At 31.5% G+C, this 13,746-nt stretch overlaps 1 protein-coding gene across 1 annotated transcript; it reads right to left on the reverse strand.

The window, feature by feature from the left end:
- Positions 1-996: 996 nt before the first annotated feature.
- On the reverse strand, positions 997-13,493 carry Rnmt (RNA guanine-7 methyltransferase). The gene is made up of 5 exons (XM_072532912.1): positions 13,118-13,493; positions 7,460-7,907; positions 6,495-6,782; positions 5,485-5,946; positions 997-1,171 (listed from the first exon to the last, which is right to left on the reverse strand). The coding sequence occupies exons 1-5, from the start codon at positions 13,301-13,303 to the stop codon at positions 1,095-1,097; spliced, it is 1,461 nt and encodes a 486-aa protein (XP_072389013.1). The 5' UTR covers positions 13,304-13,493; the 3' UTR covers positions 997-1,094.
- Between the last annotated feature and the right edge of the window lie 253 nt (positions 13,494-13,746).

Raw genomic sequence — 13,746 nt, forward strand, 5'->3', positions numbered from 1 at the left:
TTTTGTAAAGACTGCCACATCCCCTGTCGCTTTGAAAAGATCTTTAAAAACTGTGAAGATCTTATTATGCACTTCCATATCATCCCCACTTGACATTATTTCGACTCTTTTTTTTTATTGCTTCTGAGTTCTCCATCTCTACTTTTTGGGACTGTTGTGCACACAGACTTCCTCAGAACCCCTTCCTTCTGATTTGCTTTTTATTTTAAAACCAAACTGACTCTAGAATTAATACATTTTATGTTATACAGTAGACTGCCTCTACAACGAGAATTAAAATGGCAGACTAATTACCTCATAAGGCCGATCTCGTTATATCAGACAACAATAATACTGTGCATATATATGAATATGTAGTTTTCTAAAACGTTAACTTCCTATAGTGAAGCCATTCGTAGGAATATAAGATGCTAATAAATATTGTTTGAATGGCGTTTTTGAAAAAAAGTTGTTTCTTTTATTGTCAATGATATATGTTAAAGCAAAAAATCTGTACTTAAATTTTTTCCAAATACATAATGTATAAAGCGTATTTTGAAGGATAACATAAACTATTGCTTCTGCATTTGGAAGAATATATCATTTTAGACTGCTTTAAATTGTCCGGTATCATTTAATCTTATTTTCTAAAGATGTGAAACAGTTGTATTTATTGTAAAGAAATTTGCGGGCGGCAGTTAAGTTTATTGCGGGGCAGTTAAAAAGGGTATTTATTTATAACCACAGCCGGGCCAAAAACGTAAAAAAACACGTTTTTGGATCTTATTTTCTCTCGTTATAACCAAATTTGCCTCGCTATAGAGGGTTATAGTTCAATAGAAATTTCACGGGTCATCTAATGTACCTCGTTGTAAGCGAAAACTATTTCCGAAGTACTAGTATTCGGTTGTGGTTGCATTAGACAACAGTCTGTTTTACATATTTTACAGACAAAATTTTACACAAACAGCCTGTCCAGAATGATATGATACTAACCGAAAAAAAAAAAAACAAATGTTAATATATGTATATTTATTTATTTGTAAAATCTATAATTACAACGAACTGATCGACTCCACCAATTATTATAAAAAGATAAATTAAATTAAGTCCTGTCAAATATCATATAGCGGAGTTCCATCTGCGTTCCATGTATTTTTCACTTTTTCAAATACAAACGTTGTATAAAGTGCTGAAAACGGTTAAAAAATTACAATATAATTATTAAAAACTGGTGTTTATATGTATATATTAATACATAGAGAACAGAAGGAAAAAACAATGTGATTAAAATGTAATTAGTTGTTCTTGATATTGTATTTATTTTCAAGAGACAAGGCCCATATTGGGTAGATTTTTATTTTTAATTATTAAACTATTAAACCTGTCTTAATGGTATGCAACCAGTTATGCATATAAAAATAAGTGTAGGTAAAATATTTATGTTGAAAAACATCAAAAATAAAATAAATATTCTACCTATACATATTCTTGTATGCATGACTGGTTGCATACCATTAAGACAGGTTTAATAGTTTAATAATTAAAAATAAAAATCTACCCAATATGGGCCTCTTGTCTCTTGAAAATAAATACAATATCAAGAACAACTAATTATATTTTAATCACATTGTTTTTTCTATATTACAGTGTCTTGAAAAAGGAATAAAACAATTCGAAAAAAAGTCAAATGAGTGTTTCTCTAACATCTCGACCAACCTTCTGACTGCAGCTCTAATAAACTGGTGGTTTTGTTTATATCGACAGTCGCGAATATCCTGTATTTCTTGTGTATATATATATACATATATATATATATATATATATATATATATATATATATATATATATATATATATATATATATATATATATATATATATATATATATATAGTGATAAGTGTCTTACCATCCGGCTTTTTAACGTAAGAGATAGAAAACATAGTTACCTTGTGAGGTGAGAAATAATCGGAGAAACCTATAATTTATATTACATTACATTACCACTATCGATAGTCTCACACCTTTAGGCGTTAGCTTCGAGCTAAATCACCTCGGTCATAATTATTATGTGTAACGTCGTATGTGTGACGTATTTCCATTTTTTAATTTCGCATAAAGTAAAAACTGATTGACCACAATAAAGCAAAAATGTGAATAAAATAATTTAATTAATAGTGATTATTTAATCTAAAGTTTTAAATTATTAACCAAGAATAATTTTTACTAAGATTTGAGGAGTTTCATATACTCTTGTCACGGAATAATTATCAATCCTTCGTGGATTAGTGGTAAGAATTCGACATTGCGACACAGACGTCGCAGACGATTAGAGTTCAAAACCCACATGTGGTTTTTTTTTAATAATTTGAAATTATGCAAAGATCGTTTTGCTTTGAATCACTAAACATTTATGTCAGTCGTTACTAGTATTAGAAGTGTTTAAAGTTAAAACAAAAATATCTTCTTGAAAAAACAGTGTCGTCGTACTTTCGAAAATAAAGTAAAAATTCTTCAAAATTAAAAGAACGTTTAAAGAATGTTTAAATAAGTAAAAATTCTACAAAAATAACAAAGTATTGTAAATAAACATATTTACAATATGTTCAAATAAGCCTTCATTAGCAGCAGAACAATAACCCAAACTGTCACTAAAGAATTATAAAAGTCTGATAGATCAGAGTTCAAGGCACGATGTTCTCATCGTTATATCTCTCATATAGTTTGGACTTGATATATCCCCACATAAAAAAATCACAAGGTGCAAGATCAGGTGGTCTTAGAGGCCAAAAAATATCTCCGTGGCCACTAATCAATCGATTAGGAAAAGTCGCACTGAGACTGCGAGACTATTCACTGACGATGCGAGAATTATGTGCAGGACAACCACCGTGTTGAAACCATATGTAATCGAAAGGTATTGGTAAATTACGAAGGGCTGGGACAATTTGATTTTGCAGAAGTTCCAAGTATTTCCGCCCAGTCAACATACCGTCTATAAAAAATGGACCAATGACATGATTCACTATTATTTCACGACAGTTTTTCCTCGACAGTTAAAATCCTTTTCACGAATTATTTTTTCAATAAAAAGTTTCTGTTTACCGTGCAAAAACACTTCTCGATGTGTTATTATTTCATAACGTGAAAGCTTGATGATTTGGTTAGCTGTAAAGCACGCTGCTGTTCGCGCGCATCAATTCCAATGTCGTCAATTGTTTTGAAAATCATTACCTGTACAGAGGAATTGATATTAACACTGAGAATTTAGTGATGGATTTGACATTAAACAGTCTTCACTGGATTATTTTGCATTCACAACTGAAGACTGTAAAACTGGAATTGAATTTAAAATATTTTGTATTTATATTTTATAACATTGTATCATATTTTCTATTATTTTTTGATTAAGTAAAACAAAAATTTTACCCTTGGTGTGAATTGAACCCCAATCTTCTTGTCAATAGACAACGTCTCTAACTATTACACCAATGCCACATACAATAATTGTTTTCGGACAACCATACCTACCTTTAGTTTAGTCAAATATTTCAGTTTAGTTATTTTTATGAGTATATTAAGATTTATAATTTAAAATCGCTACTAATTAATGTTTTTTACTAAAATATATTTTAATTTATTCAATTATTTATTCTAACATCAGAAATTATTAAAATAAAATATTTTCGAGCTCATCCGTATAATTATGACTGAAGTCAAATAGACACGTCTAAGAACTAGCTTTATCTCGTACTATCTCACAACTGAATCTGTCTTCTATCCTTTCCGCTATTTTGCCGGGTGGTAAGACACTCATCACTGTATATATACAGTAAGGCATCTTTTTATGCAATTTTAAAGTTGTGCGGTTTTTATTTCATCCAAAAATTTCTATTATTAACTATTATAATTAAATATTAACTAGTCACATCCAGATATCAGTAAAGTGAGCCTTTACTCACAACTTAGGAACACATCCACCTGCAGACGAAGTTCATAAATAATTAGTTTACTTTCAAAAACAATACTAGTAAAATAAACAGGTTCCCCTGTTTTACTGTTTATCGACACGATGTGAATAAATAATATAAATAGTCACAAAAACGAATAGAAATATGGACCAGTTTTGTCTAAAATAACACCAAAATATACTTTACAAGTAAAACAAGAAAGAGGCGTGAATATAAAATTAGTTCTATAAAAATGAAATAAAATAAAAACTAATTCCAACATTACTACACAAAAAGTGATAAATTCCATCGCAAACACTCGGGTTTCAATCGACTTAGTAGGAAAAAATCTGATTTTGATCTTTGTCTGTTAGGTGAAAACGTTTGGCAACCGTGATGGGAGGTTAGGTCGAATTCTAATTTTGGCGGTGTGGGCGGCCAATTTGTTCGTACCGGGATGATATTGGTGCCAGTGATGACTCGAATCTTGAGCAGTTGAGAGTTTGTGATTTTATTTTTGTGGCAGCTATATTAGGGTTTTCTTTAATTTCTGGTTTTTCTCTTGGCCTGACACAGTATGGCAACTTTAGGTGGAACCTCTGGAAAGCAGTTTTATCCATTTATTCGTCAGTAAATAGATCAGTATGACTACAAAGTGTATGGTGAAAATAACCCTAATTTACTGTAAGTCATTGTTATTATTTTTATCCTCTGTCAAAGAAGACTAACATATGCTAAAATTTTCTTGATGTACCCTTCAAAGTATCAAGTGAACAGTGAAGTGTTAAAAGATCTATCAGTATATCAGGAATATATTTTTTGTTTATTATAATATGATTCTCTCTTTTTTACTTACTTGGTTTTAAATAAACCGTTTCAGTATTCTCAGTCTAGATATGTTGACCCACTTCCCAACGCTCGCCTTTGTGTCTTTCAAAACATCTGATCAGTAGCATTGTGGGCGTCCTTAAACTTGGGTTTCTTCGTTTAATTTCCAAACAAAGACAGAATGTCCCATTGGATTAATTTTTAAGTTATAGTACCCAAAATAGTACCCAACTTCTCGATAGTACCATTTTTGCCCATCCAGGTTTATTACACATTACAAGACCTGCTATGATGTATGGAACTGAACATTGGGTAGTTAAAAAGAAAGAGGAACAATTAATGCATGTGATGGAAAGTAGAATGCTTAGATATATGAGTGGAGTAACAAAAAAGGATGAAATTGAAGCAAATGTAGTGGCACTAATTGATACCAAAATTTGAGAGCCTACATTAGATGGTTAAATCGGGATGTTAATCACCCAATACGAAGAATTGTCGATTTGAAAGTTCCTAGGAATAGTAGGAAAAGTCCAAAGAAAACTTGAGGTAAGACACTTAAGAAGACATGTCGGTAACGGGGATTGATGTTGATATGACCCAAGACAGAAACTTATAGAGAAATGTAATTAGATTAGCCGATCCTGCATAAAGATAAAGACAAAGGGAATGATGATAACCCTAATTATTTAAGTTTCCATTTTACATAAATACTAAAAAACTACTTACACGAAACCTCCCATTCAGATTTTGAAAGAGTTCCAATTTTTAGACTCCCTCTCTGTTCCTTTGTAATAAAAGTTTCAGCATGTATGTAATCAGAAGCATCTGTACCAACTAATTGTACCGAATCTGGTGCCGGATAAGCTTCTAAACTTCTCATGTTCGTTAATAGATATTTCCCTTCTTCTTTCATCCTTTCAAAAAAGTCGTAAAATTTCTCCGTTCTGACAAGCTTCAGACCAAATTTTTTTGCCAATTTCACTAGTATCGGAAAATACACAAGAAATTCTGGACAATTGACAACACCATCTAATTGAAAGTTGTATTTAGCACCAAATAAAGGAGGTTTATTAATATCAAAATCAATAGAAACTTCATAAACTTTGTTTCCAAAGCTTTTATTGTTACATTTTTTGGCTCTGGTTACAATCTCATAGGCGTCGGGTATAGTACCAATAAAATATCCACCTAAAAGTTAAAATATGTTACAATAAAAATAATGAATTGTTCAAATAATGAATTGGTTGATCGGGTGAGTCAATTACAATCTAGGCAGTAAAAATAAATGACAGACTTACTCACAATCTATTTATTTAGAAAGCAACGACCGGTTTCCTGATCGTCCAAAACTAATTTCTCATAGGAATAAGAGAATATTAGTAAAAGTTTGAAAAAAAGTCGAAGTCACGCAAGTTACAGCTGAATGGAATCATGAAACTGGATTAAATGTGTCAAGGGAATGCTGCCGCAAGTGGATACATAAGTCTGGATTAAAGTTTTAAAAGGTTGAATTGTAGGTAACAATTTATTTAAAAGGATACTCGTAGTTTAAAAAAATATATTTTCTTATAGGTAAAGGCAAAGTCAAAAGGAATGATGATTTGGAGTCTACTCATATGACAATTTCAGGGTTAGGATGTTTTGAAAATGATGGAAAAAATCTTTACATGCCATATACAGTCATCAGAATTTTTAATTCGATATAATAATAGTAATTAAAACCAACTAATAATTACCTGGTTGCAGACATTCAGCAGCGTTGCGAAACATACACTCAGCCTGGGAAAGACTTTCAAAACTGTAGTGGAAGGCAAATTGACAACTTACTAAGTCTAAACTCATTGAAGGATCTGAGTATTTTTCACGCAGTCTTAGTCTTGAACAATCTCCCGCTATATACTCGATAGAGTATAAATTCGGTCCCCTATCTCTAGCAGATCTATTTTTCATGTCTGTGTATCTGGCCTTACATTGGTCAAGAGAAACTTCAGCAATATCACTGCATATTAGATGGGAAATTCCTCCTAAAAATTGTAATGGACATTATGAAAACTGTTCAATCACAAATTAGTCCATTAATTTGTAATCTCAAATTAATTTTAATTTCCTGGATTCTTTCCTGGATCCTAACTTTTTAAGGATTCATGGTATATAATTGTGAAATAGTTAGCTTAATTACAGTTTGTTCAACTTCCTGAAAACTATAAATTGCTAATATGTATTGAGGAAATGCCTGCAATCATTTCCTCGGTTCAATTATATATGCAAGCTTTCAAAAGTCAAAGGTTTTTGTTGTATGCAGAGGGCAATACACTTGTTAAACTGTTTGTTCGGGCTGTTAGGCCGTTGTCTTCTGAGATTAGTTCTCGACGTTTCGCCAACACTAGGGGTTGGCATCTTCCTAGTGTTGGCGAAATGCCGAGAACTAATCTCAGAATACAACGGCCTAACAGCCCGAACAAACAGTTTAACAAGTTAGACGATGGCCGTGAAAGCCTAACGCAGTTTGGGAATACACTTATTTGATGAATCGTAGCATTTTAGTGAGATTAATAATAGCTTAGGGACTAGTTTGGGACGCACGACTTCAACATTTTATTTTATTATCATCGATCGAGAAGAATCGGAGATAGGAAATTAGAAATATTTCGAAATTATACTTACATAATATATGTATTACCAAAAAAATAATAACACTTACCTTTTTTCCACTTTAACAGGTCTCCTCCTTTACCGCAGCACATGTCATGCACTCTTACAGGAGCATTATGTCTTTTACCATCTTTAATTTTTGTTAAATATTCATTAATCAACATACTTTTTATCCAATTATGAAAATTCCTTAAATGTACAATGCGAGACTTAAACCTTTCATCTAATCCCTTTTCTTCTAACTTATTATAGTGCGTTGCTACAACGTTTGCATATCCCCTTTGTGATGTTGTAATATCATCTTCAGAATCATCACGTTTAAACTTTTGGTGTATGTCCTCATTTGCAACATTTGAGTGGACTCTTTGTGATTTTGTGACGCCATCTTCAGAATTTTCGTATTTGCGTTTTAGGGTTTTGCTCTCTCTTTCTGATCTTGTTACATTTTCCAAATCCTCATTTTGACGTTTCTTACTTTCTTTTAAATTATTAATTACCTATAAAAAAAGTACTTTAATACGAAAAACAAGGAAAAAAGAGCCACTGCGGGGGACTTTAGTTCCCGGCCGCTAGTTTATGTTTACTGATGGATGGATATAAATATAACCGCTTTTACGTACAAATGAAATATTTCATTAATTTATAGTCTACTATCGTCAATTGGCAACACTGGTGTCATCACATGATTGAATTTCCTAACCTAACATCGATGTATTGTGGCACGTGCATGGCTGTCTGAGTTATTATTTATGAAATTGTAAGAACCCGTTGCTTATTTTAATTAAAATTAAGGAATAAAGCGTGCAGACATTAATATTACAAGTAAGTAAAACATAATAAATAATAATTACAATGTAAGGTGTTTTATCAAACAATAATCTAGTGGGATCGTGTGTTCCCTACAGTAATTTTATATGGGATCAAAATTACCCATCAGTAATAAACTTTTTCTCTTTCAGATATGAGACGAAACCGGCCTCTTAGTGAAAAAGAGTTAGAACAAGCTATAAATAATATAACTGACTCAGAGGAAGAACCATTTTCAGCATCTGATGAGTCTGACTATATTCCTGGAGACAGCGAAGATGGAAGTGAAGGAGGTGTTCAAATGAGCGACGAAGAGGAGGAAGGTAACAGCAATACTGAAGAAGCAGATATAAGCAGCGATGATGAACGCCATTCAATAAACGAAGAAAACGGTAATAATGGGAGTGGTGAAGCTACTGACGTAAGTCCCAATGTAAATACGCACCCATGTTATATAACTTGGAAAATACCTTTGAAAAATTTTATACCTAGAAGAAAATTGCCTAAGGAAACGAAGGGTGTCAATCTTTTGGAATTCAACGGATAGTGTTCTAAGCTATATGTGTTTCTAAAATTATTTCCTAGAAGCTTGTTTACACATATTACTGATAGTACTAATAAATGTATAAAGCTATTAAAAAGAAAAAAGAATTTGAAACTTAAGTGTAAGGAGACTGACATGTATGAAATTATGATAGTACTTGGTTGCACTCTTGTGATGCCCTATAACAGGGTGCCCAGTTTTTATCATTACTGCTCCAACAATGAATCATTATATAGTATATAAAAATAGTATAATAAAAATGCTGTCGGTACAGATCGATGTACTTTCCCACTTTCAAAAATGTATTATACTGACCCAACAAAACCTCAAAATTGTTCTAAAACATACCATTTAGAAGATGTTGTAAACTGTTTAAAAGCACGATTTCAAAAGGCAAGATCTGAATCTTCTTACCAATCCATTGATGAGACGATGGTAAAATTCAAAGGGCGATCATTTCTTGAACAATACATACCTAACAAACCAATCATGAGAGGGAGAATTATGGCAACGATGTGATTCCATGACTAGTTACATATACGACTTTAATATCTACTCCGGTAAGGAAATCACAGCAAAGAGGGGACTCTTGGAGAGAGGGTGGTAACGACACTATCTCAAACACTCAATCAAAAGACATATGTTTGTGTATTGATAGTTTTTTTACCACTCTTGATTACATGAATAATCTTGAGTTTCCGTGTGTTGGTACATACATGAAGCGCAGGAAGAATATGCCACAAATTATTGATAAGAAGCTATCTAGAGGTGAATCTGATTCATTGGTAAATTATAAAGGCGTAATGGGTGTTAGATGGCAGGACACTAAAAAGTTTTACTTTAACTGCCACTCGCCATCTTTATCACAGATTGAAAGAAAACTAAAAACAGGCGAAAATGCACTTTTGATTGCCCTGAAGCTATATTTTTATACAATAAATATATGGGAGGGGTTGATTTGGCTGATCAAAAGATTGCCACCTATGATTTAGACAGAAAATCTATTAAATGGTGGCGTAAAGTTTTCTTTTGTTCTTTGTAAACAACAAATTGTTAAAGGCATCTGTTATCATTTCATGGATAATATTTTCGGAAATTCAGAATAAAAGAAAAAAGTTCCTCTTTTTCATTACTTAGTACCTGTAGCTGATGAGTTGATAAGTTTGGAGAGATCCAAAGCCAAAATTAAAAGAAGAGTCTGGTCGTCTAGTGGCACAAAAAAATGCAAAAAATTATGACAAATATTGAAGATCATCTTCCAAAACAAGCTAGCAGTTAAAGATGTTTCAGTTGTTCTCAAAAGAAGAAGGAAAGCCGTACAAAAACTTTGTATTGGATGCAATGTACCATTGTGCAAAAAGTGTTTTTTAACATTCCGCTTATAAGTGGGTTTTAATTATACCCTATTTTTTAATATTTTTTTTTGTAATTGCTCTTTTTATTACTGATGGGACCTTAAAATTCCAGTCAAAACTACTGTTGGGGCCAAAAGTTCCCACCTTCTTAGAACCGACAAATGTGAATTTTACGACAAATTATGTACATAATTTGTTTAAATTAATTCTTCTGATTATAAAACTGAATAGTTTCAGTCTCTTACATGTAAAACTAAATTCAGTGGTGAAATTGCAAACTTTTTAAAGCTCTTTCTTCAACTATGGAAAACGGATGAAACGAGTCTTTGCATGTGTTTAGTAAATCCATATCTATTTGTATATTTTGTTCTAAACTAATCTTTTTATTAATGGAAGTATCCATCACCTTTTGACGCTTGGTTCTTATACTAGGTAAATAATTTTGACTAAGAAAAAGAGTTCTTACTTGAATATTTACAATAAATAAATCCTTTGAACAACTATCAATAAAGATTTGAAATCGAAAACGCAGATTACTAGAAAATCGAAACTCATTCATTAATCAGAATACCTAGTTATTTTATTTTCAACGTCAAACGATTGCCCGACTGTCCACCATCCAGAAAGAGTCACATGTTAGTTTTAGTTTTGTAGTAGTCTCTCAGATCATCTAATCGTCCTCGTCGGTGTAAAGTGTTCGTTGCTCCTATATTTACGTCTACACAAAACGTAGTTTTTTTTTAATCAACCATCAACTAGTTGGCTTACCAGTGAGAAACCGTAGATTCGTTAACGAAAAATAAGGATTTAAAATGCAGGGATTTTCTAATAAAAATTAAGCTAAAAAACAAAAGGAAGAGTTAGGAAGCTGGTTAGTTCTATAATTAAAGAAAAAGAAGATTGTACTATTGAAAATCAACCAGAACAAAAAAGAAACCAATAAAGATGACTTAAGTCCATGGTGTATTTTTCATGAATTAATTGGATGTGACTCATCTAAACGTACACCTGTATCGAGAGCTATAAAAGAAGTCGACATGTATGTGTCTGATGATATATTACCCAGAAAAAATTCGAACGGAGATTGGAACTGTCCATTACAGTGGTAGAAAAACCATCGCCATGTATATCCTAACTTAACCACTATATTCATAAAATATTGTAATATTGTAGCAACATCTGTTTCTTGTGAAGACATGTTCAAAATCTGGTTTAATTTTAAATAAAAGAAGAACACAGTTAACAACAAGTAAAGGGGGAAAACTTATGTTTGTAAATGTCAATTGAGACGATTTGCGAGTTAATAATAATGTGTAATGTAAATGTAAGTACTATTTACTATTTGTATTGTTTAATTTATTTTTCTTCGCTAGTTGCTTTCACTTCAATACATATACTCATAAACGATAATAGCCAATATGTTTGTTTATGTACTCGCTTATTTGAAACTACTGTTAAACAATTAACTAGTTATGTACTTGTTTATGAAAAACGGTTCAGTTTCGTTAACGATAAAAACGTACATGACTCACCTCTAAAATACATAGCATAGTAACCTGTCTCCTATTCATCCATCCTATTGAAGAGAATAGATGAATGGCGATGTTGCCAAAATTATCTTGTTTTATTTGAAATTAGGTTACTATTTCGTCAAAGAATAATGAGAATCTGTAAATTTCTCATGGATTTAAGAAATTTTGTACCAGTATTTGTGTTATTTTGTTTTTATTATCATCATCCAGTTTTGAATGGCAATATAACCATGCCACTGACCGCCAATTTTTTGAATTAATTCAATGTTTTAATTAAAATATGTAATAACCTTGTCGTTGTTTCTTAGGTATTATAAACTGGATCGGAAATAATTGTCTCTCTGAGCGACTGGGCGTCTATTAGAAATGTGGAGGGGAGACCAAGGGGAAATATGATTGTTGTCTTTGTCTATTCGCTGAAAATATGATTTTATATCTGTGTTAGATATCCTGTTAAATTCTATAATACCGACCATTAACTTTTACCTACACTGTATATATATATATATATATATATATATATATATATATATATATATATATATATATATATATATATATACCAGGTATGTACATTTCTATACCAGTGTCAAATGGAGAAATTTCACTCTAATATGGAAATAACTGCCACTCATCAAGTTCACAATTATAACATAAGAACTAGATTCCGCCTTAGAGCTACAGCAATGAACACAACTGCTGGACAACAAATCATTGCGGTAGAAGGAATAAAGTACTACAACCTGTCCCGGCCATAGTGGAGGCAATGAACCTCAATGCCTTCAAAAGAAAATTAAAAAATCTAATTTATGAGAACCATTTTATAACCTCTTCACACTGACATTTTTTTTTGTATAAGTTCAAGTTTTCTTTCTGTTAAATAAATATCAATAATGATAACATCTGTACACATATACAAACTGTTTGCACATCTAATCTTTTATTTAAAATTTTTAATGTGTCAAAGTAATTATATTAGTGTTTGTATTATATAGCTTTCATGGAAATAGAATATTTAATAAAACCAAAAAGTAGAAATTTGAAGATTTTTTAGTTGTCGAAACCAGGGCTTCTGTACCAGTCGATCTGATGAGTAATGCTAGGACAAAATATGTTTAAACAAGTGAATATGCAGAGGCACTATATGTGAAATCAAATCTTAACTGTCTTTTCTTTAAAATATTTAATATTCCAGAGGAACTCATGTTTTACATGAGTGCCTCTGAAATAAATGGTGCCAAGTGTTTAAACGAGGTAAGTGACCAGTAACAGCAAGTCAACTTACATGAAAAATAGAGTAAATTCCAATCCAGTCAACTAAATTTTCACTTGCCTCATACTTACCACATTTACGCTGTTCAAACATAAACAAGTGATCTAAAAATTTAGTTGACTGTCTCCGTGGAAACAATCCATGAAGCAGTAACACAATTGTTATTTAGAAATAAAGAATCCAGTGCATATATTACCTGGGAAGGATAATTATTGGTGTCAACGTCATCTGAGATTTTTGTATAAATATATGAGTCTTTGCTTATTGCTTCCTCCTCTTGCCCTTCATCATTTTCATATAACTTCTGGTCTTCATAATTTCTGGAATCAGCATCAGCTGCAACCATTACTAAAGCTTGTTCTAATTCGTTTATTTCACTCATTTTTCTTCTATAGTAAAAAAAATTACAAACAATTCTTGTATGAGGAACAAAAATGATATTTCAATCATTTGAATTTTAAATCCTCATAGTTATTATATTTGGATAATAACCACATAATTTCATAATAAAATCAAAATACCTAGATCTTACCTATTAACCTATTAGAAAAAAAAGAATCATCTTCTTCTTTTTATATTGGCTTTGGGTTTTGCCTACAGGTGTGTTTTGCAATTGTCTAATGTCACTGATATCCAGTTTTTTCTACTTGGCCTCTTACCATTGGTTTAAAAACTTTCGTTAATAATATTCGGTTTGCAACAAAGAAATATTTCTGGTCTGTAATGATTGCTAAAAATATGAGAATGTTTATTATTCTGTGGTTTAGGCAATTAGGTAATAACAACGAATGTATAGTAATAGTTAATTATCATAATTAACACTGG

The sequence above is a fragment of the Diabrotica undecimpunctata genome, chromosome 5 (genome assembly GCF_040954645.1).
Source record: "Diabrotica undecimpunctata isolate CICGRU chromosome 5, icDiaUnde3, whole genome shotgun sequence".
Taxonomy (NCBI): domain Eukaryota; kingdom Metazoa; phylum Arthropoda; class Insecta; order Coleoptera; family Chrysomelidae; genus Diabrotica; species Diabrotica undecimpunctata.

What these genes read in the sequence shown, in the direction of transcription:
- Rnmt (XM_072532912.1), bottom strand. Translation starts at nt 13,303, where the DNA reads ATGAGTGAAATAAACGAATTAGAACAAGCTTTAGTAATGGTTGCAGCT. An exon ending in CCTGTTAAAGTGGAAAAAAG is followed by an intron (nt 6,783 to 7,459) that starts GTAAGTGTTATT and finishes TACAATTTTTAG; the next exon opens with GAGGAATTTCCCATCTAATA. An exon ending in ATCTGAATGGGAGGTTTCGT is followed by an intron (nt 1,172 to 5,484) that starts GTAAGTAGTTTT and finishes AACCGTTTTCAG; the next exon opens with CACTTTATACAACGTTTGTA.